Source organism: Mus musculus, chromosome 11 (genome assembly GCF_000001635.26).
Source record: "Mus musculus strain C57BL/6J chromosome 11, GRCm38.p6 C57BL/6J".
In the NCBI taxonomy this organism is placed as follows: Eukaryota; Metazoa; Chordata; class Mammalia; order Rodentia; family Muridae; genus Mus; species Mus musculus.
In genome coordinates, this window is record NC_000077.6 from 113,649,178 (window position 1) to 113,672,106 (window position 22,929).

General features: G+C 49.0%; 3 protein-coding genes across 26 annotated transcripts in view; 1 reads left to right on the top strand and 2 right to left on the bottom strand.

Annotated features, from left to right (window-relative positions):
• Slc39a11 (solute carrier family 39 (metal ion transporter), member 11) overlaps positions 1-1,023 on the bottom strand; it is a 405,350-nt gene extending 404,327 nt beyond the window's left edge. For 5 of the 15 annotated variants that reach the window (XM_011249239.3, XM_011249237.3, XM_011249236.3 and 2 more), the window contains exon 1: positions 765-1,019. The gene's annotated coding sequence lies outside the window, so the exon portion shown is untranslated. Of the gene's footprint in view, positions 1-764 lie in introns of all 15 variants that reach the window. The other 10 variants (XM_030246287.1, XM_030246286.1, XM_030246284.1 and 7 more) reach the window with 4 other exon arrangements.
• Cog1 (component of oligomeric golgi complex 1) lies at positions 1-20,154 on the top strand. 8 transcript variants are annotated; one of them, XM_006532345.2, is made up of 15 exons: positions 1-698; positions 2,668-2,909; positions 3,048-3,229; positions 3,365-3,535; positions 4,727-4,883; positions 5,791-6,001; positions 6,683-7,471; positions 7,826-7,972; positions 8,198-8,359; positions 9,302-9,429; positions 10,092-10,200; positions 11,766-11,875; positions 11,963-12,041; positions 12,482-12,516; positions 13,030-13,224. In XM_006532345.2, exons 1-14 carry the CDS (start codon positions 318-320, stop codon positions 12,494-12,496), a joined length of 2,883 nt encoding a protein of 960 aa, XP_006532408.1. In that variant the 5' UTR covers positions 1-317; the 3' UTR covers positions 12,497-12,516; positions 13,030-13,224. The 8 variants fall into 8 exon arrangements, 5 of the variants coding, with proteins under 5 accessions (XP_006532408.1, XP_006532406.1, XP_006532409.1 ...); XR_001779880.2 differs by lacking the exons at positions 12,482-12,516; positions 13,030-13,224 and adding an exon at positions 17,582-17,604 and having other exon boundaries at positions 11,788-11,875; XR_388357.2 differs by having other exon boundaries at positions 11,788-11,875; positions 12,482-13,224.
• Fam104a (family with sequence similarity 104, member A) overlaps positions 12,142-22,929 on the bottom strand; it is a 22,871-nt gene continuing 12,083 nt past the window's right edge. For all 3 annotated transcript variants that reach the window (XM_011249064.3, NM_138598.5, NM_001362751.1), the window contains one exon: positions 12,142-14,366. In XM_011249064.3, the coding sequence (XP_011247366.1) occupies positions 14,282-14,366 (85 nt within the window). In that variant the 3' untranslated portion in view covers positions 12,142-14,281. The remainder of the gene's footprint in view (positions 14,367-22,929) is intronic.

The following is a 22,929-nucleotide window of genomic DNA, read 5'->3' on the forward strand; positions in this document are numbered from 1 at the left end:
AGGCGAGATGGCACAGCAGGCAAAGGCGATTGCCGCCAAAGCCGATAAAATTCCATCTAAAATTCTATACTGAGATCCTCATGGCAGGAGTGAGCCTCCTGCAACTTATGACCTCCGCGCGCATCTGTTTCTGTCGCACGTACTCCACCTACATAGGGTGAGAATGGGGAGGAAGAGGGAAGGAAGGAAGAGTGAAGGAGAGAGAAGGGAGATTGTAACAGTAAAAAATAAGCTCTGGAGAGCAGCACTGCCACCGAGGCTCAGTCCCTGGGACCACCGAGGCTCCCGACCTGGCGGAAGCACTTCCGCCCCCATCCATGATGGCGGGAGGGCGGGGCGGGGCTGGCAGGCGGAAGCGGCCGGCGGATCCCTGGCTTAGCACCATGGCGGCCGCGACCGCCTCCTCCGCGCTCAAGCGGCTGGATCTGCGCGATCCCAACGCGCTCTTCGAGACTCATGGAGCGGAGGAGATCCGCGGGCTGGAGCGCCAGGTCCGAGCCGAGATCGAACACAAGAAGGAGGAGCTGCGGCAGATGGTGGGCGAGCGGTACCGCGACCTGATCGAGGCGGCGGACACCATCGGCCAGATGCGCCGCTGCGCCGAGGGCCTGGTGGACGCCGTGCAGGCCACCGATCAATACTGCGCCCGCCTCCGCCAGGCCGGCTCCGTGGCGCCCCGGGTCCCACGGGCCCCGCAGGTCAGTCCGGGATCCGAACCCGCCACGTCCCTCCGCCCCCGCCGCCCGGCGGACCCCACCCCTCACCTTCCGCCGGAGGAGCCCGCCCCTCGCCGCCGCGGGCTACCGGGAGGCGTCTGCGGGCCTTCCTCGGGACGCTGGTCCGCTGCCGAAAAGCCAGCCGGCCTTTTGCTCCGGGAGCCTTCCCGGACTTCCGGACGATTCCCTCGCCTCCCGTGGGTTCGCTGCGCTCTCCTTCCCTTTTAACTGAAAACGCCAGGGGTCTCTCGACTGTCAGATCTCTCCCGTTAGCTCACACCTTCCTGTCAAAGTCATTCATTCATTCCCCATCCCACCCTGAGCCCGACCGAGCCTGGAGAATTGGGGGAGGGTAGCCTCAGCCGTCAGACCCTCCCCCTTTTAATAGGTGAGCAGTTTCATTTCAGGCTGGTTTAAAAAACTCAGGGTATCCTGATGTCCTCCCATGAAACGTTTAAGACCCGATGCGGATCGAATTCTGACATTGGGTGTTGGCTTAGGAATGAGCAGAGGGCGCCGAGGGTAAATAGTTTTTAACCTAGGAGAACTTACTGTAACAGAAGAAGAAATTACAAAAGCACACTAGCCCACATGTGGAGCCAGCTTTCTTGCGCTACTTAGGTGTCAGAAAATCCAAGCCAAAAAAACTAGGGCAGTATAATGAACGTGGGCAAAGAAGGTTGGAACTTTGTCAGCCTGTCACTCCCTAAGCTACACATTAAGTACAGCCCCCTTCCCAAATGGACAGACTTAGCTGGCTAGCTTCAACTATGTAAGCCCAGTCTTAGAAATGGATTGATTTTCATGGTTATGGCTGGTGCATTTCTGGGGGAATGCCCTCTCCGTTCAAATCATAAACAGGAGCCTCCCAAGATGTTCTTGAAGTTTACATTCTAATTAAAGAAAGAAATTCTTGGGAAATTGAATTTTTAAAATATGAATAATTTAGAATGGCAGTAGAAAATAGTTTAGCATAAAGGTGATTAATCGCCACATGTCCATTTAATGTAATAGTTCGGAAGGAAGGAGTGAGTTAGGTGTGGCTCCTCCCCAGTAAGGACAACTGAGATTTGGAACATTGACGTCTCTGGCCAGCTATGCTGCTGTAACAAAAGATTTAACACTGGATAGTTCATAAAGAGTAGACATTCATTTTCCCTCAGGAATAGGCCTGGGAAGTCCGAGATCAAACTGTTAGCATCTGACGTCCGTTGCAGGCCTGCTTGCCTCCCATAGCAGATGGGGAGGAACACAAAAGAGCCAGAGTTAGTTCCCCTCCTTTACCGGCACCCCACACACCACTACTGAAGACGGACTCGAGGTGAGAGGGCAGATGAGAGGCCTGAAGTCTCAGCCAGATGAAGATCTGGTGCAGGGGTGGTAAAGAACAGTCAACGAGAAATGTTTGGTGACCTTAAAGAGAAAGGAGAGGAAGGAGGAAGCTTGTAGGAAGTCTCCCTTCCACCCACCGATAACCAGATGGCGAGATGCCCCGCCCTCCTACCAATAACCAGATGGCGAGATGCCCCGCCCTCCTACCAATAACCAGATGGTGAGATGCCCCGCCCTCCTACCAATAACCAGATGGCGAGATGCCCCGCCCTCCTACCAATAACCAGATGGTGAGATGCCATTTGGTCGGACATAAGTGCCCTGCAAGCTGAGTGGTACTGAGTGTGGCTTTATGAAAACGTCAGATTTTGTTTTCGTTTTAAAGACAGGGTTTCTCTGTGCTGTCCTGGCTAGCCTGGAACTCACTATGTTGACCAGGCTGGTGTCTAACTCACAAGAGATCCGCCCACCACTGCCCCTTGGGTGCTGGGATCAAAGGTGTGCGATACCACACACGGAAAAGCTTGAGATCTTAAAGCATTCCCCAGCTTCTCCCCCAGGCCTGTGTAAACGGAGCTGTGCTTTTTATTTGCTCTTCTGACGGTCTACTGCCCTTCAGCCACAGCCGCCGTCCGAGAAGTTCTACAGCATGGCCGCCCAGATTAAGCTGCTGCTGGAGATCCCGGAGAAGATCTGGAGCGCCATGGAAGCCTCGCAGCACCTCCAGGCCACACAGCTCTACCTGCTCTGCTGCCACCTGCATAGCCTGCTGCAGCTGGACTCCTCTAACTCCAGATACAGCCCCATCCTCTCGAGATTTCCAATCCTCATCCGCCAGGTGGCAGCAGCCAGCCACTTCCGGTGAGTTTGGTAGCCCCCACCCTAGCTCACTGAGCCCCTACAAGTGTCACAGGGGTCTGTCCGTTTTTCTCCTTATACACTGAGCCACTTCACCCCAGATGTTAGCTACTCCATGTTGATCTTTGTGAGTCTTTCTAGGTCAACTATTTTGCACGAAAGCAAGATGCTGCTCAAATGCCAGGCTGTGTCGGACCAGGCTGTGGCCGAAGCCCTCTGCTCCATAATGCTCTTGGAGGAGAGCTCTCCGCGCCAAGCCCTCACAGACTTCCTGCTGGCCAGAAAGGCGACTATTCAGACGCTCCTGAACCAGTCTCATCACGGTGGGTGTGTTTCTCTCTAAAATGGGATTCCTCTACAGGGAATGGAGCAGTGTGTACCAGGGGAGCCTGAGGCAGCGTTCCGTGCTCATCCTTGCTAAAGGGAACTGGTTACAAGAGGGTGCGTTCTTCTTACAGGTGCTGGCATCAAGGCCCAGATTTGCTCTTTGGTGGAGCTGCTGGCTACCACTCTGAACCAGGCACATGCCCTTTTCTACACCCTACCAGAAGGCGTGCTGCCCGACCCATCCCTGCCCTGTGGCTTGCTCTTTTCTACCCTGGAGACAGTCACAAGGCAGCATCCCACTGGTGAGCTTATAACCTTTACCCTCATTCATTCACCCGATCTGCCATTTCCTAGCTCCTGCACCATGCTCTGGCAATAAACCAGTGAACCGGAAAGATTCAGGCCCCTGCTCTGTGCATAGCACAGCTTAGCTGGAAAGGGGGCTGAACCTTCAGAGGTGCATGCGGGGTTTCTATTTGATGTCAGCAGTAGTCATTGCTGGAAATGCACAGTACCAGTTGCTTAGGAACACTGGAAGGCTCTCCCTAAGCCAAGGATGTATCAGTGAGCAAAGACTCAGACTCCTATAATGGTAGGGCTGCAGGGTCAGGTGGAACCGTCAGCAGAGTCAGCAAAGGAAACAGCTCAAGGTAGAAGGAGGGAGTACAGGGCCCTTACTACCAGGGGCTCATCTCTTTCCTTTGTTTTGAGACACGCACACAGCCCACCACCACCCTCCCAACCCCAGGCTGGGATGTACTGATTTATAGCTTTTGTGAAAGGTGAATGCTGACTGGCCTGCCCTGGCATAGAAAACAGACACACAAACTCTGAGTGGCCTCTTCCAGAGTACAGTGAAAGGCACTGCTCAGGAAGCCCTGCCCAGGCCTGCAGGGTGACCAAGAGACTCGGCAGGCAGGATAGGTGGTCAGTGCTTGTTCCCTTAGGTCTTCAAGTGACCTAGGATGCTAAGAGGAGAGGGAAATGGATAGCCTACACTTTTCTTTGGCAACTTAAGCTCTGTTATTAAAATGTCGATGACTGGTGGGCACAGTGGCATGGACCTAGCTACTCAGAAGTCTGAAGCAAGAGGACCACTGGGGCTCAGGCTTAGAGACCAGCCTAAGTGACATGGCAGGACCCCACCTCAAACACACCCCGCAACACGCACACACACAAAGATTGCACAGTACTCCTTCTTCCCTCCCTCTCTCCTTCCCTCCCTCCCTTCCTGTTTGCCCTCCATTCTTTCCTCCTGGCCTGTCCTGTTCTTAACCAGCAGAATGGCAGAGTGTGGGGAGGCTGCTGTGCACAGGGACTGGCGTGCCCTGTACTTCCTTTAGCTAACCTTTTTCCGATTTGACCCACCTTCCCAAGGGTGGATGGGGGTGGGTGACATATCTAGGTTTTTGGAAATTCCCTCATGGATTTGTAATTCTCAGAATGCTGTTCAAAGCCCAGCCCGGATTCTTCTCACTTGGCCTTTTCTCTAGGAAAGGGCATCGGTGCCCTCCAAGGGGAGATGAAGCTATGCAGCTGGTTCAGACACCTGCCCACCTCCATTATCGAGTTCCAGCCCACACTCCGAACTCTCGCACATCCCATCAGCCAGGAGTACCTGAAAGACACGCTGCAGAAATGGATCGACATGTAAGCAGGCAGAACGCACCCCTGAGGCTTGACCTGCACGCAGCCTTCGAAGTGACCACACCCAGGAGGCATAAGCTGGTTCCCAGTCATGGGGTAATGTGCCACATGCCCGCCACCCACTCAGGGCACACTGCTACCTGTGGACCCTTAGTGCCTACAGTGGGAGAATCGGGAAGCTGTTTTTACCGTGGGCTAGACAGAAGGTTTAGCAGTTAAAGAGCACTTGCTGTTCTCCCAGAAGACTTGGGCTCAGTTCCCAGAGTCCGTATCAGGCAGCTCACATCCACCTACCTAACACCGACTCCAGGGGAGCTGTTAACATCTGACCTCTGAGGGCACCTCCATTCGTGTATGTCCACTTGGAGTACATGGGTGTGGGCGCGCGCGCGTGCGCTCGCGCACACACACACACACACACACCACACATATTTTGAAATAAAATCTTTAAAAAGATAATTATTTTCCATAACAGTTAAGTAAAGGCCTTTCTCCTTACACTCGAGTACCGAATACTCTGAGCTTTTAAGTGTTGGCTCTGAAGCCGTGCCATGAGGCTCTAGACAAAAGGTGGCTTGGCGTGCTGAGAGTACTCCAGACTCCCAGTGTCCGTCCAGCTATAAATATGCCGACATACTTAGTTCAAAGGTTTCAAATGGAGTCTTAAGAATTTGTCTTAACAATGATGTGAAAAGCCACAAATGAATACCAGGTGTGCTGGCATACGCCTTCAATCCTAGCATTCCAGAAGCAGAGGCAGACGGATCCTTTTGAGTTTGAGGCCAGCCTAGACTACATTCCAGGCCAGCCAGGAATACATAGTCAATCTATCTTTTAAAAAAAAAACCCAAAACACAAATACAACAAGTCAGGGGTCCAGTGCTGCCTAAGCAAAGTGCTCTTGTTACAGGTGCAATGAAGACATTAAAAATGGGATCGGCAATCTGCTTATGTACGTGAAGAGCATGAAGGGTCTGGCAGGCATCAGAGACGCCATATGGGATTTGCTTAGCAACGAGTCTGCCAGCCACAGCTGGGAGGTGGTGTGTCAGCGGCTTCTGGAGAAGCCGCTCTTGTTCTGGGAGGACCTGATGCAGCAGCTCTTCCTGGATCGGTTACAGGTACAGTGGGCATCACTGGGACCACCTCCCATTCGAGCCCCGTGTGGCCTCTTAGCTACGTTAAAACCTCCCTCATTTACTGAACGTTTTCTTTCCCTGTTTCTTACCAAATCTAGATTTCCTCAAAGTTAAAAGAGATAGCAGGCTGTTGTGGGGTGCCACTCAGTGAGGCTGTCTTTGCTCTCTGCCACACTGTGGTGACAGTACTGGTTCTTTTTCCCACCACTGTGACCAAATGGCTGACAAAATAACCTGAGGAATGATGTAGTGTTTTAGCTCAGAGCTGTGAGCGTTCAGTGCATGGTCACTTGGCTGTTTTGGAGCCAGTGATGAGACAGAACTTGTAACCAGAGTATGTGGTAAAGCCTCACCTCATGGCAAACAGCAGATGGGATGGGGTTGGGGGACAGGGACAAAGATACATATCCTCAGAACACAGCCCCATGCCCTTGCTTAGTTAAGCCCACTCCAGAAGTTGTCATAACCTCCCTAAGTAGTGCCACCAACTGAGACCAAGCTGTTAACACCTGACCCTGTGTGGGCATTTCACAGTCAGGCTTTAAATGGTCACTGTGAGTATCGTGGAGAATGTTCTGAAAGCCAGGATAAATTACCATTTCAACTCATTTTGAAATTCCCATTAAGTAACAATGGCTAAAACTCTGCTCTCCTTCTCTATAGACACTGACCAGAGAAGGCTTTGAATCCATCTCCAACAGCTCCAAAGAGCTTCTAGTCTCAGCTCTGCAGGAGCTGGAGACCAACAACTCCACATCGAACAAGCATGTCCACTTTGAGCAGAACATGTCTTTCTTCCTCTGGTCCGAGAGCCCCAACGACCTGCCTTCTGATGCTGCCTGGGTCAGCGTAGCAAACCGGGCTCAGTTTGCCAGTAGTGGCCTCTCCATGAAAGCCCAAGCCATTAGCCCGTGTGTCCAGAACTTCTGTTCTGCCCTGGATTCTAAGCTGAAGGTTAAACTGGACGACCTCCTGGCCTACCTTCCCTCCAGTGACACACCATTGCTCAAGGATACCACCCCCACGCACCAGCCTAAGAACTCTGCCTTTGATCGATACGCAGATGCTGGGACCGTGCAGGACATGCTGCGTACGCAGTCCGTGGCCTGCATCAAGTCCGTCGTGGGCTGCATCCAGGCAGAGCTGTGCACCATTGAAGAAGTCACACGGGAACAAAAGGATGTCCTTCACAGCACCAAGCTGCACGCAGTCCTCTTCATGGCCAGACTCTGCCAGTCTCTGGGAGAGCTGTGCCCTCACCTAAAGCAGTGTGTTGTGGGACAGTGCGGGGGTTCTGAGAAACCTGCCAGGGAGGCGAGGGCTCTGAAAAAGCAGGGGAAGGGGAGAGCTCAGGATGTCCTCCCCGCGCAGGCCCAGTGGCAGGGAGTGAAGGAAGTCCTGCTCCAACAGAGCGTCATGGCCTACCGGGTCTGGAGCACAGCACTTGTGAAAGTGAGTCACAGGACTTCTGGGGCTTGCTGTCCTCAAGGACACGGTGTAGAGCCAAATGATGCTTACTTCACGGCTGCCATGACATGTATGCCAGGCAGCTCAGCATGCTTTCCTCTTGCCAAGCTGGCCAGGGAACCCTGCTTCTTGCTCTTCTGTCAGTACCAGTCTTCTGCCCATCCCTGGTCTCCCACCGGGTGACACTTGGCATCACTACAATGGCAAGCAGCTACTCCTCCCTGCTGATGGTTAACTTGCCAGGAAAGAGCTGGCTGCCTACCACCCACACTGGTCCTTTTACACCAACAATGCAAAGGCCCTGTGGAACTAATGTGGCCATTCTCTTTTTACCACCAGTTTCTGATTTGTGGATTCACTCGATCACTGCTTCTCAGGGATGCCGGCTCAGTCCTGGCCACTGCCACCAATTGGGATGAACTAGAAATTCAAGAGGAGACAGAGTCTGGCAGCAGTGTCACGTCTAAGATCCGCCTCCCTACTCAGGTCAGTTCATCACACTGCCAGTCCGTGGGCTGCAAGAGGGAGCAAACTGCTTTGGGGAAGCAGACTGGTCTGGAAAGCCATTTCCATATGTACCTTCCGAGGAGCAGCTGAGTGGTCCTCGGGTAGATGCTTAACTGGAAAGAGGTCAAGGTAAACGTCCTTGGTGAGGGATGCATGGGGCCTGCTGGATGCACTTAGCAGCATGCTGTTGTTCTCATCTTTCAGCCCTCCTGGTATGTACAGTCCTTCCTGTTTAGCTTATGCCAGGAAGTTAATCGGGTTGGAGGCCATGCTTTGCCAAAGGTCACCCTACAGGAGATGCTGAAGACCTGCATGGCCCAAGTCATAGCTGCCTATGAGCAACTCACAGAGGAAAACCAGATAAAGGTTGGTATCCAAACAGACAGACCTTTGTCTGGATTTGGGTGGTTTGTTTAAAGGGCTCAGAGGAGAATCATTGCCCAGCCCAACTCCACACTCCATGTTCTCAAGAGAGGCATTCACCTCTGCAGGGTGACTTTCTCGGGGTCAGGTGGCATCACCAAGTTCACTGTTCAGGACTGGTCGACAGGGTAAAAGCTTTCACAGTAAAAAAAGGCTGAGTTTTGGACCCAGTGCCACCATTCACTCATGCAGGCTCTGGGCAAGTCTTTAAACCCCATGATCTGCTCAGAATCACTGAAAGGAGGTGAGAGAGGGACGGCAGAGCTACGGCACCAAGAGGTTCCCTTTAGGACGGATGAGGATGGAGGAGGAGGTCCTAGCCTCCCAGCCTCCACTGTACCTGTGCCTTTGACCTTTCACTCATCCTCCTTCACCGGGAACATTTCAAGGCCAATCCTGACTTGGAGAAGGACCCGGTGGTCTCCTGAGCCTCAGAATTCACATACCACTCCTTAGGCCAGGGCCTTGCCACTCTGCAACAGCCACCTTTATCTAGGAGCCTGCCTTTAAGGGCTGGGTCTCTTCCATGCTTTGAGATTTGATTTTTAATTTAATTTGTAATTCTTTTTTTTTTTTACACTCCATATTACATTCCCTGCCCCTCCACATCCACCTCCTCCCCCCCCCCCCCATCCCACCTGACCTCTAAACTCCCGGGGGCCTCCAGTCTCAAGGGTTAGGTGCATCATCTCTGAATGAACACAGACCTGGAAGTCTTCATGCTCTGAGATTTTAAGACCGGGGTTCTATTCAGCACGTTTGAGATGGACCTGGCCCTGTGGGCGTCAATAGCACCTTCTGAAACTGTACCAAGCTGTAGTGCCAAGCAGAACCTTGAGCCTCTCCATGTAAGGAGTCACCCTCACCAGCCAGTTTCACTTGCAGAAAGAAGGGGCATTTCCAATGACCCAGAACCGAGCCCTGCAGCTCCTCTACGACCTACGCTACCTCACCATGGTTCTGAGCAGCAAGGGGGAGGAGGTGAAGAGTGGCCGGAGCAAGGCAGACTCCAGGTGACTATTCCTACTGGGGCACCCCCAGGGCAGTCTCTTCCTGATGCAGTTAATGGACAGCACCCTACTTAGGAGGGTTCCTCTTGGGATTTCCCCGTTTTATAGCAGTGGGAGAAGCCATACTTCAAGTCCGGGATTAAGATCTCTGTCCAGGCCAGCAATAAACAAACATAATCTTGCACAGTGCTAGTATCCATGAACTGAATGACTATTCGGGCAGCTCGGAGGCCATGCTAAAGGGAAACAACTCACTGTGCTGTGCTGTGCCTAGAAGCTGTAGTCCAGCACCCTCTTAGTCCTCTCAGTAGTGTGTGTGTGTGGGTGTATGGCTGCATCTAACTCAAGTCCCTTTCTGGGGATGCCCCCAAGCCTGTCACATCCTGCACACTGACTGGGTTTCTTTTAAACAGCAAGTCACTGTGTAATGAGTGGGTTAAATAATACCTGGCGATACATCCCACAGCTAGGTGAAGCCAGCAGAACCTCAGTCCTGTTTGCCAAGTGGCAGGCACGGACTGGACATTCATGTCAGGCTGACTTGACTAAGAACACTAAGCAACTTAGCTGAGTAATTCCCACCTCTGGGGGTTACTGTCGTAGTAAAAACCTGCCAGGTTGTTTCCTGTCCTGAAGTGTGTGTAATAATGTTTAACCCTTCTCAGAATGGAGAAGATGACCGAGAGGCTGGAGGCCCTCATTGACCCTTTTGACCTGGATGTCTTCACACCGCATCTCAACAGCAACCTCAACCGCCTGGTGCAGCGGACTTCAGTAAGTTGGGTCACAACCGTGCTCGGTGTAACCAGAGAGGAGACCAAAGTGTCTTGGGATCAGATTACAAACCTGCTAGGGTCCTCCACCCACAGGAGTGAAATACAAAAAAAGGGCCACTTCCTAGAAGAGAATTAGGTAAAATGCCATGAACTGGGACAGCCATGTTGGAGGTAAGGTTTAGTAGTTTATTTACACAGCTTCACAAAAAGGAACCCATGGGTGCTAATAGGATGGCCCAGTGTGTAAAGGAGGTGCCACCAATGTCACCAGCTTCAGTTCACAGGACCCAGATCTGTTTGTTTGGTTTTTTTTTGGCTTTTTCGAGACAGGGTTTCTCTGTGTAGCCCTGGCTCTCCTGGAACTCACTCTGTAGACCAGGCTGGCCTCGAACTCAGAAATCCGCCTGCCTCTGCCTCCCGAGTGCTGGGATTAAAGGCGAGTGCCACCACGCCCGGCTCAGGACCCAGATCTGAAGAAACTGAGTCCACAAAGTCATCTGACCTCCATATGTGTGTGGATTTGGACGGGCACAGGGCTTGCTCGCTCTCGAGCACGCTCTCTCTCTCTCTCTCTCTCTCTCTCTCTCTCACACACACACACACACACACACACACACACACACACACACACAAAGAAAATATATAAATGTGGATTGGGCACGGTGGCACATGCCTTTCATCCCAGCACTCAGGAGACAGAGACAGGTGGATTTCTATGAGTTGGAGGCCAGCCTGGTCCAGGGCTACACAGGGAAACTGTGTCTTAAAATATCCAAAAAAAGAAAAGAAAAAGAAAAGAAAAAAAAAGTGTAAATTTTAGAAAAGAGCTACATGGCTTTGAGATTCTCACCCATGGTACTGATTAAGGACTAAATTTGAAAAGTTAGCACTTGGAGCTAGTAATATGGCTCAGAGGTTAAGAGCACTGACTGCTCTTCCAGAGGTCCTGAGTTCAATTCCCAGCAAACCACATGGTGGCTCACAGCCATCTGTAATAAGATCTGGTGCCCCCTTCTGGCCTGCAGGCATACATGGGGACAGAAGGCTGTATACATAATAAATTTAAAAAGGAACAAAGAAAAAATGTTAACACTTAAAAGTACATTTGCGGGCTGGTGAGATGGCTCAGTGGGTAATTTGAACTCAGTACTCCAAAGGTCCTGAGTTCAAATCCCAGCAACCACATGGTGGCTCACAACCATCCGTAATGAGATCTGACGCCCTCTTCTGGTGTGTCTGAAGACAGCTACAGTGTACTTACATATAATAAATAAATAAATCTTTAAAAAAAAAAAGTACATTTTCCCAAACAAAGGTTAAAATTAACCCACGAGCCAGGCGTGGTGGCGCACGCCTTTAATCCCAGCACTCAGGAGGCAGAGGCAGGCAGATTTCTGAGTTCGAGGCCAGCCTGGTCTATAAAGTGAGTTCCAGGACAGCCAGGGCTACACAGAGAAACCCTGTCTCAAAAACACCAAAAAAATAAAAAATAAAATAACCCACGAGTGAAGTGTGAGTGACTCATTCTGTGATATTCACGTGCCCTCCATTTCTTACCTGCAGGTTCTATTTGGCTTGGTTACAGGCACAGAGAATCAGTTTGCCTCCCGGAGCAGCACTTTCAACTCCCAGGAGCCCCATAACATACTGCCGCTGGCCTCCAGTCAGATCAGGTGAGTAGCTCGGGAGGCTCTGCCGGGCCGGGCCGGGCCGGGCCTGCTGCCTGTTCTCCACAGTGACATCTTCTTTTTTGTCTTGAGGTTTGGACTCCTTCCACTGAGCATGACAAGCACAAGAAAGGCGAGGGCAACCAGTAGAAGCGTTGAAACCCAAGCCCAGGTCAGTGCCAAAAGAGGCTCTCGTGGTTCTTCCAACCCCTCCCTGACTCAGCTCCCCACCCCCCACCAGCTTTTAGAAATAACCAACCAATTAGGCATCATACGGCAATGCACTAAGGCTGCTTTTAATGGCGGCGCAATAGAGTGTACAGGGTTTCACTAGCTGGAGCTCATAGAAAGATGCCAGTTGAGCAAATAGCCTCAAAATAGAAATATACCCAGAGCCAGACCACAGGCTGTGGAGACCGCACAGCACACGATAGAGATGGCCTCTTGTATCCTGTAGGGCGAATGACTGTTGACTGGCACCCCGACACTGGTCAGAGCATGGGAAGAGCCTTTGTCTTCAGATGTCTCCCCTGTGCCTTTAGTTGGGTGGGAGATGGGGAGAAACGTGCTTCGGCCAGCACGGTTTTATTAATACATGTTTTGTTTCAGTAGGACACCGTGCATTAAGCCTGCCGGAGCCCTCCTGGGTATTTCTGGATTGTGTTGTGTCCATGTGTGCTTGACAGCTTCTCTTCTCATAGCCCTGTTTGCCTTACTGTTCCAATTCCAGCCAAGTACCCTTCCCCACATCCCTTGCCAACAAACTCAGTAATCCTGAGTACCCTCAGCAAACATCCGCTTTTAAAATCCAGAAAACAGTTCTGAAAGGAAAAGAAGCCTACGTTGTGAACTCTGGGCTTCAGGACAGTAGTTCTCACGTCACGGGGCTGGCCCTTCCATGCTGTGGCCCTCAGAGGCGGCCATGGAAGGCACTGCATGTTCATTCTCTTCCTGGCACGGGCCTCCTTCAGACTGTCGCTGTATCACACAGTAACCTGCTCTGGCCCAGGCGTCCCTCTCAGACCCTTCTTACTAGAGCCATCCCCGCTCCTCAGCGCTGTCGCCTGTGCTGTGTGGCCTCTGAGTGGGGTGCAGTGAAGGGGACAGGCAGGAGGCTATGGGTGCACGCTTAAGGCACTTCCTCTTTATCTATATGGCAGGTTGGCCCCCCGGCACTCTCCAGAGTAGGTGACCCGACGACGCATCCTGGCTCCTTATTCAGGCAGCTTGCAAGCGAGGAAGACGACTCACCTGCACCTTCATTATTCAAGCTTGCCTGGCTCTCTAGTATGACCAAGTAGCATAGGAACAATGCCCAGGCTCTCTAAATAAATACTAGCGCATTGTTTTTCCTAGAGGTGCCTCTGCTCCTGTTTCTACACCACACCAATCTTTCCAGTTCCATGACAGAATGTGGGCCCCCGGCAGGGCTGGGGTGCCCTAGGTGTTAGCAGGCAGCCTGCACTTGGTCTGCACTGACCACTGCCTTGGCTATGGGCACCGCAAGGAGCTAGCAGTTAAGCTGTTAATATACGAGTTCATAACATTTACTAGCTATTTCTTGACTTGAGCACTGCGCAATGTTCTCTATAGCGTCTGGGGTACAGACTAGAAGAAAATAAGATATGGAAGTGATATTCTCCCTGGAAATTCAAATGTAAAATAAAGACCACAACTAGGAAATGTGCTTAACGTCCCTGGTCTTCCGAGTGGACGGCTGTTCTGTTCCAAGGGAGAGCATCCCATAGACAGACATCTACATACTAAGAGGTAGGACGGCAGTTAGCTTCAGTGCAACAGAGTCAAGCTTCCTATATTTAGGGAGAAAACTTACAGGGGTTTTTCCCCATGGAAACTAGATATTCTTTACTAGTTTATTGAATTAAAAAAAATTAAGATCCCGCATTTTTAAGAGGCTCTTTACATACAGTACAGCATCTAGTTGACAGATGTGGAAATCGGTCAGATGAGACTTCCTCATACACTGCCACGACGTAGATCTGATGCCCTCTCTTAAAAGAATCCTCTAAAAGAATCCTCTAAAAAACTGCTCCCAAGCCCCTCCGAAATCGCAACAGTGCAGCAAAACCCCGAGTAAGCAGCACCTGCTGACCCGGCACTCACACTCAAATACAGACGGAAAGCCGACAGGCATTTTTTTTTTTTTTCTGTGTGCAACTTTTAAAAACAAATCATTAAGTTGAAATATCCAATCTGCACAGTGCTGTCCCTTCACAGAAGGCAAGAAACTGCCGGAGGAGCATCATGTCGGCGGCCGGCCTCGGTGCTGTAGGCTATGAAAGTGAGCCTCCTTCAGGGTCTGGTTGATGTGGAAGTAAGGGCCTTGGCATAGTGCAGACTGCTCAGGCATCGGCTGGGGGGTGCTGGGGCAGGATCCGGGGATGGTGTGGCTCAGGCTGCTCTCTGGCCCACTGGCCCTGTCTGGGCTGTTGATGCTGCTGCTGCTGCTGCTCCCACCACTGTCGCTGCTTGAAGACTGCAAGGAAAAGAAAAGACAGGGTCCTATCAGCCAGTCTCCTGCAGAAAGGCTTTGCTGGGGCTTAAAATGAGATGCCCGAGTGGGAGTCTTCTTTGTAATAGCTGAACAAAACTCCACTGTGTGTGCCACGCTTTCATATCCACTCATCTCTTGACAGTCACCTAAGAGAACTCCACTTCCTGGCTACTATGAAAAGAACAACGATAGACACAAATGTGTAAGTGTCTCTGTGGTGGGACACAAAGTCCTTTGAGTACATGCCCAGGAGTGGTATCTCTGGGCCATATGGCAAGGAAAATGAACATAGGAATTCTGCACAAAAATTGATGGATCTAGAAATTATGACATTAATAACTATCCCAGAATTCATGTGGGCAGTGGGCATAGCTTGTCAAAGTAAGGGATCAAGAGAAGGGGGAAAGTTTTAAGGAAGTGAGATGGATGGTGTAAAGGAACATGAGACATGACAGTAGGAAGGGGACTCCTGGGCACAACACATTAAAGGTGAGAGAAGAAACAACCCCCAAAAAGTGTATCTTGAAATGCCATAAATGGTTACTGTATGCAGCCACGGACGCTGGCTTCACACACACCACTACCGTGACAGGGAGGAAGTGTAGGTATTAACCCAAGCAGGAACCTGGACCCCACACGCTCTAACTACAGCTTATTCCTTCACTTCTCTGTGCTCGAACCATTCATCCACCATTTCCAGACATCAAAGGTGGTTCTCAGCTAAAAGACAAGTATCAACTACTGGTACAGGGACAGAAAAGTTATGTCCCATCCACAACTCTGAACACAGGTAACTGAAAACCTGCGTGTAAAATAATGTCCTATAACTGCTCAGTACACAAACTACACTTAAGAATTGGGTTGTCAATCTTGCTGCCACCAAGTGGATGTGTGCCTGAGTGTGCGTCATGTGTCCTCTAATGAGCATGACCTCATCAAAGCCAACCACTCAAAAACATGTCTGCCCTTTGACACTAGTGTTAAAGCTGCCTCTCTTTTTCTGAGAAGAAATTAAATCCTAAGGAAGGGGTGCAACCCTGAGCTGCTTTAGAATTCTGTCTGAAATTTGGCCCTTTGCTATATCCAGTTTATGTACTCTTGACAAAGGCATTTGCTTGGAAATCTTTACATCTGTGTAAAGTCTACACAGGAGAGAAGAAAAGCCTGGAAAGAAAACAGAGCAAACAGTTAAAATGGGAGGGCTATAGATACTTTTCCCACCCTCTCCTAGCATGTTTTCTGTAAAGCCGTTGTATATTTCACTTATAAGCACTACTTTATAAAAGCTTCCAGATTTATATTGCAAGGTGACTATTAAGTCCAGGCTCTACGTACAAACATGTATGTAGCTAACTCATCTAAAACAGCAAAATGCCTTGCTCAGAAGTGGCCATCAGTACACCTGAAACCCCTTATCCTTAGGTGATTTGAGCTGTCTCACACAGGCATATATATACTCAGTGCTCACATTAAACTAGAATTCAGAATAGGATTCTAAGGAACTCAGGTGGCAGAAATGGCTGGAGTTAATTTTCTTAAGCCTTAACTCAAAGCCAGTAGCAAAACAAAGCTTACAAAGGTCTTGATTGCCTAAGCTACCTTAGCATCCTAGAATGGCTACCTGCACTTGAGAAGGTCATGAATATGTAAGTACGCTACCACCCTGGATCAGAACCCACCCACAAGAGGTTCTTTCCTCTTAGTCTGCTTTCCTTACTATTTCTTGTTACAGGCACTTCCTGAAAATTAAGGCAAGAACTAGAATTGTCTTTAGTAAGTCATTTGCATGTCTAATTTTATGTATTTCAAACTATAACAGTCAAAATGACACTCTTCAGAAAAGATGAGAGCTCATTAACAGGCCAGGAGAGCTCTCCAACTTTTTAAGTATATTTCAACTCACTGGTCCCGCTGGGGTTTCCTGGGCAGCTGTCCTCCTGTGTAGCACAGGCTGCCCTCATGTGGAGTGCTGTCCTCACGCCCCCATGGGCAGGGATTCCAGGTGTACACCACCATACCAATTTTTTGTTTCATTTATTTTGTTTCCTAGGTTCACTTTTAAATCTTGTCTTCACTTAAAATGTCTCACAAACAAACATCTAGCAAAACTGGTTACATTATAATATATCTATTATATATGTATCACAAAATTATCCTCAGCATTAACAAATACCAGAAACTTACACATCTACAAAGTCTCTTGTTCTTTAAACTGAACCCTATATAGTGTACAGGGGCAAGGTTGTTGTTTTGTTTTGTTTTGTTTTTCTTTTTCTTGAGCTGGCAAGATGGCATAGCAGATAAAGGCACTTATTTGCCACAAAACCTGACATCCTGACTTTGATTTGTGGGTCCAACCTGTTGGAAGAAGAGAACCAATTCCCCAAAAAGTTGTGTAAATAACATCTATGTAGTAAAAATTCTTTTAAAAAATATTTTCTTTCCCCCACACATAAAAGGGCAGCACATTTGGACTCTTGAGTTTTTAAGAGAGAACACAGAGCTGGGTGGGAAGTGAAGTTGAGATAGATCTCTTGAGGAGTTGGGGATCAAAACATACTGCATAAAATTCTGAAAGAATTTATAAAATATTTTAGTTTAAAAACTTTATCATATACATATTATGTATGTCAAAAAAAGTCTGGAAGACACAGGAAGCAAGGCATTTAGAATTTAGGTTTTCTACATTATTTAACTACTTTATTTCCATTTTTAAATTCCTTCGTGTGTGTGTGTGCGCACACACACACGAGAGGGGCACATAAACATGGGTTTATGTGCACAACATTCTGGCAAAGCCAGAGGCCAACAGAGGGTATCTGGTCCCTGGGCCTGGCGTTACAGATGGTTATCAGCTGCCATGACGGTGCTGGCAGATGACTACGTCTGAAACAGCAGTAAGTGCCATCAGTCATTTCTCCAGATCCAGTTATTTTTTTAAAAAGAGTTTACACAAAAAAATGTATTTAGAGGGAGAAAAATTAACCACAGATTTAAAAAAAAAGTTACTACAAAACAGAGTAAAGTCTTTAGTGACTTCCAACTTCAAGACACACTCTAAAAAGCTACTCATGTGTCTAGTCATTAGATTATGGGGACAGTTTCACCTTCCCTGACTACCAAGGACTGAAAGGCTTGCAGGCCGGAATGACTCTACCAGGAGACGCCTCTCATCAAGGTCTTCTTCCTCCCTTCAGTTCCACAAGAGGAAATGGGGCAGTGTTGCAAAGCCCCTCCCCAAAGCCGTCTGCAGGCCCGGATGAGCTGCATCGCCAGTCTCCGAGCAAAAGCACCCAGTGCCCTGTGCTGTCTGGCCCCGCCCTCCCAGCCACAGGTGAAAAGCAAGGTTCCTTCCCAGTCTGGAAACAAGGAATGGGCAAAGCCTGGCCACGCCCTCTCACCAGGTGATGCTAACTTTTAACATTAACTCGAGGGCTGCAAGGGGGACGGCCCTTGTTACACCTGTGCTTGAAAGGCACTAAATTCTTTTCCCAACACTGGTGCCGTGTTGTTTGCTAACAGCATCCTCAGGAAAGCAGTGGCCACTCTAAAGAATCCAGTTTTGAAAATTTGAAGAAAAGGAGTCTCAAATACAGTCAGCCATTATATCCTCATAACCACCTGGCAGCACGGTACAGCCAGAAGGGCACTGTCCTGGGACAAATTGTGGAGTCCTTATAGGCTTCTGATGTACTTGCCAGAACACCAGCTGCTCTCATGCCCACTATGCAAACAAACAAATGTGCCTGCTATTAGGCTGTCCCCAGAGCTGCTCAGGCACTTGGTAAACATTTACTAAGCTCAGTCAGGGGAAATGGTGGTAATGAATCCACAGATAACCAGAGTCCAAGACTACTTACTGGGAGAGAAAGGCAGCGGAGCATGCTGGGTAAACATGGGAGAGGAAGGATCCTAAGGGTGGCTCTGCTAGTCTATGAGCTAAACTTTAAATAGGCAGGAAACAACAAACCAGGAACAAATGAAAAAAGTGTCTTGAGGGTGACAAGTTCCCAGTGTGGTACCTGTGGCACAGCTGGACTGTGTCAAGGGCTGGTGAACTATAAAACACAGAGAGAGGTTGTAGCTAGAGTACACGAGCCACTGAGGCCCCAGCAGAGGTTCTGAGCACTCAAGTCATGCTTCTAGTTGGAATCTTAAGTTAGGATCACAGGGATTTGTATGTGATGAAGATACAGAAGAAAGGCCCATGGAGGTTTCCTCATAAGGCTGAGCAGGAGGTGGTCACAGGGGACTAGAAATGTTGGAGGTATATGTCATACCCCGAGTGGGACTGCAGGGCTCAGAGGGAGATGAAGGAGACACCCAGCTAACTAAGGACACAGGACATGCATGCAAGGGCAGCAGCTATCAGGAAACACTTGTTGAATTATCACCTGCTCTGCTCACACTACCTGCAAGTTTTAGCTGAGTCAACAACGAAGCCAAGCAAGGAGAGGAAGGGAATGTTCCTGAGAAAATACCACAGGCTACAGACAGACAAGGCGGATGGGGTAGGGAAGGAGAGTAGGACGCTGCAGATGGGTGAGTTAGGAAGGAGAAGGGCACAAAAGCAGACCAGAGAAGAACCATGTTCACACCGTGAACCCGAAAGGTACGAAGGGAGAAAAACCCATCAACGGCCCCCGGGAACCTGGCAAGCTGTGACAGGCAGGAAGAAGGCACGATGCAGGAACTGCAGAGCAGAGAATGAATACACTATAGAAGGCCATCCTTGTTTTCTCTAATTCCTCACAAGAGACGGGGAACTGCTGTCCCCCTGGGTAGGCTTTACCATGCTGTGAAGCATGTTTAAACCCTTTCCAGCATGGCAGAAACGAAACACCTCTAAATACTGCTACTACTCAGAAGCTTTAGAAAGCTGCCCAAGCAAACATGTTAATTGTGGAGTCTCTATGCTTCATAAAAATCAAAACTAGGCCATGTATGGCCTGTAGTTCCAACATGCTGAAAATAAAGGAAGATCTTGAACTTAAAGCTGGCCTGGGCCATCTGAGCTATAAAATACTCAAGAACCAATTACAGAAAGGGAGACATCAAGCTAAACCAAGGATGGTGCTCCCTCCCTGTGCATGCTTCCTCCCCGATGGCCAGCCTGCACACAGTTAAATGGTGCTCCTCAGGCTGTGAGGGAACTCTTATCAAGTCTTACTAGGCTGTGTCCCCTCGGTGCCAGGCAAGAAGCACACACTGCTGCAACAGCACCCAATCAGTGATGAGGAAATCAACCCGGAAAGGTGTTGATGTGACCTGCTCCCAGGGAAGGATTCCACCTCTTCAGATGCTGGAGGCCAGGGAGGTCCTAGACCTTGGTGGGGAAGCTAAATGGATCTGATGTGCCCATTCAACTGCAATCTCCATCCTCCTAGTACAGATTAGTAAGTCTGGTGTAGGCAAGTGGGAACTTCTCAAGGATCTCTAAGCCGAACACGGGACATCTATAGCACCTCCTCCCTCGTATCACAGAAACTGGGAAGGAAAGACTGTAAGAGCCAGAGGAAGTAGGTGAGTGAGCATGTAATATGCTTCAGAGCACGGCAGTGTCTGTGCAGCTTGGAGCTCGGAGGAGAAGCATTTACTGGTGCAAGACATGTGCAAGATCAGACTAGGCTCAGGGGTAAAGGTACTTTACTGCCATGCCAGACAACCTGAGTTCAACAGCCAGGATCTACATAGTGTAAAGAGAAAACCAACTTCCATAAGTTGTTCACTGTTCTGTATAAATAAATAAAGGTAATTTTAAAAAGTTAAAGATTGGGACTGGATGGTGGTGGCACCTGCCTTTAATCCTAGCACTAGAGAGGCAGAGGCAGGTGGATCTCTGTGAGTTCAGTCAGGGCTGTTACACTTAGAAATCCCATTTCAAAAAAACAAAAGGAAAAAGCAAAGTTTTAGATGGGCTGTCAACATCCTGTCATGGAGGAAAGGGTCTGTGAGCTCCTACCTCCAAGACTGATCTGCAGATACTGGTAGCTGTGGGAGAAAGGGCTCACACACCTTTACCCCTCCCTGAGCATCTACAGACTCACTCCTGCAAGCAAACCCTAAGGAGCCCCAGGGTCATCACAAGTAGTAAACCAAACAATAAATGAAGACAGGAGAGTAGGGGGGGTTCTGGGTGGGAGGAGACCAGAAAGGCAGGGAGAAAGAGTTAATGTGCTAAAATACCTTAAGTGTACATGTGAAAATGCCATAATGTGGTCTATTATTATGTATAATTAACATATGCTAACTAATATAATCAAAACCAGAATGTAAGTGTATTTATCACCTAGAACACGTTTTCTCCCTTTATCACAAAAGAAAAGGAGGGGAGGAGAGAGGGAAGGAGGGAGGAAGCAAGCAAGGAGGAGGGGCGGGCAGGCGGGCGGGCAGGCAGGCAGGCAGGCAGGCAGGCTGGCTGGCTGGCTGGCTGGCTAGATGGATATATTATGGTTTTTATTGGTTGGCTGTTTTGGGTCTTACTATGCAGCCCTAGCTGCCCTGGAACTCACTCTGTAGACCAGGCTGGCCTCAAAACTCACAGATAAACTCACAGAGATCTGCCTGCCTCTGCCTCCTGAGTGCTGAGACTAACGGTGTGTTACACTATGCCCTGTCACTACGTCCATCTAGAAAAAGCATTTTAATCCTTCAGGCCTTAGCTTCTCTTTATCCCTATCTCCTCATTCACCGATGCTTTCAATTTATACGAACCTACAAAGGAACCACTCCCGTGAGTAACATGGCACACTCCTGTAATCCCACATCAGTGATGAAAGGCAGCACCATCATCAGAAGTCTAAGGGCAGCCTGGCTACCCCAAGATTCTATCCTCCTACCCCCAAAATCCCTTACCACAGAGCTATAAACAGTCCTAGTTCCTCACCCAAGAGCTACTCAAAACAATTCTATGTTTTGGCATGTACCTACTATCCCACAGAAGATTCAAGATAGAAGAGCTTTAGCTGGGCCTGGTAGCTCATGCCTGCAATCCCAGCACTTGAGAGGTAGAGGTTGGATCACAAAAATCAAGTTCAAGGCTAAGCTGAGCTACACAGTGAATTCCAGGCCAGCACGGGTCTGTCTTAGAGATCCAAACTGAAATCCTTTTCTGGAAAAACAAAAGGTGATAAAAAACAAAGAGATGATTCCCACACAGTGGGGAGAGGCAGCCCCCAGCTGTCCTTTGACCTAGACATACACACACTAAACATATAAGTAAATGCAATAGAAACTTCACAATAAATCTAATTTAAAATAAAAAACTTTGGGCTGGCGAGATGGCTCAGCGAGTAAGAGCACTGACTTCTCTCCCGGAGGTCCTGAGTTCAAATCCCAGCAACCACATGGTGGCTCACAACCACCCATGATGAGATCAGACGCCCTCTTCTGGTGCATCTGAAGATAGCAACAGTGTACTTATGTATAATAAATAATTCTTTAAAAAAAATAAAATTAAATTAAAAAAAAAACTTTAATGTTAAACTTTTTAAAAAAGATTTATTATTATACATAAGTACACTGTAGCTGACTTCAGACACACCAGAAGAGGGCATCAGATCCCATTACAGATGGTTTTAAGCCACCATGTGGTTGCTGGGATTTGAACTCAGGACCTTCCAGAGAGCAGTCAGTGCTCTTACCCGCTGAGCCATCTCGCCAGCCCTCAACATTTTTAAAATTATGCCCAACTTGGAGCTGGAGAGATGGCTCAACAGTTAAGAGCACTGGCTGCTCTAGCAGAGAAGCTGAGTTTCAGTTCTCAGCGCCTGCATGGTAGCTCACAACCTTTTCTAGCTCCAGTTCCAGGGAAACCTACACCCTCCTCTGACCTCTACAACTACATAGTACAGACATTCATGCAAGTAAAACACTCATAAACAAAAATTGAAAATTAAAGGCATCTTTTAAAAAAGATTATGCTACACTATGCCAGGGATGTAGCTTAGCAGTAGAGCATTGCCTGGCACATGCAAGGCCCTGGGTCCAATCCTACCTGTAGATGAATGAATCAGTGAGTGAGTGAATAAATATGTAAATGCTGTACGTGTTCCCACTGTGTCAACAGCCAGCTCTCCTCAGTTATGGCAGTGGGTATACAAATCTGTGCACCCCTACTTCTGTTATTTTGGGCACTCCTTTATGCTAAGAACACTCTCAAGAATCCGTGTTAGCATCAGAATTCCTCTTACTGCAAAGACAAGAAGGCACTGGCTGCCTTAGGAAAGCCACTTGTTTCCTCACAATAATGGAAAACACTTTGTACTAGGGAAGGCAGGTCTGCATGGGAGCATCTAGTGCAAGTTGTAGATACTAATTACGCCCAAAGACACTAATCACTCCTCCAGGTGTACAGCTACAGCTCAAACCAGAAAGACCAGCTCCTGTGAAATACAACTGCCTTTTTCTCTTAAGTCTTTTTGACACAGGGCTTTATACACTTTACCCAGGTTGGCCCAAAATTACCTGCTCTATGGCTGGTCTCAAACTAATGGTGACCCTCCTGCCTCAGCCTCCCAAGTGCTGGGATTACAGACAAGCCTCT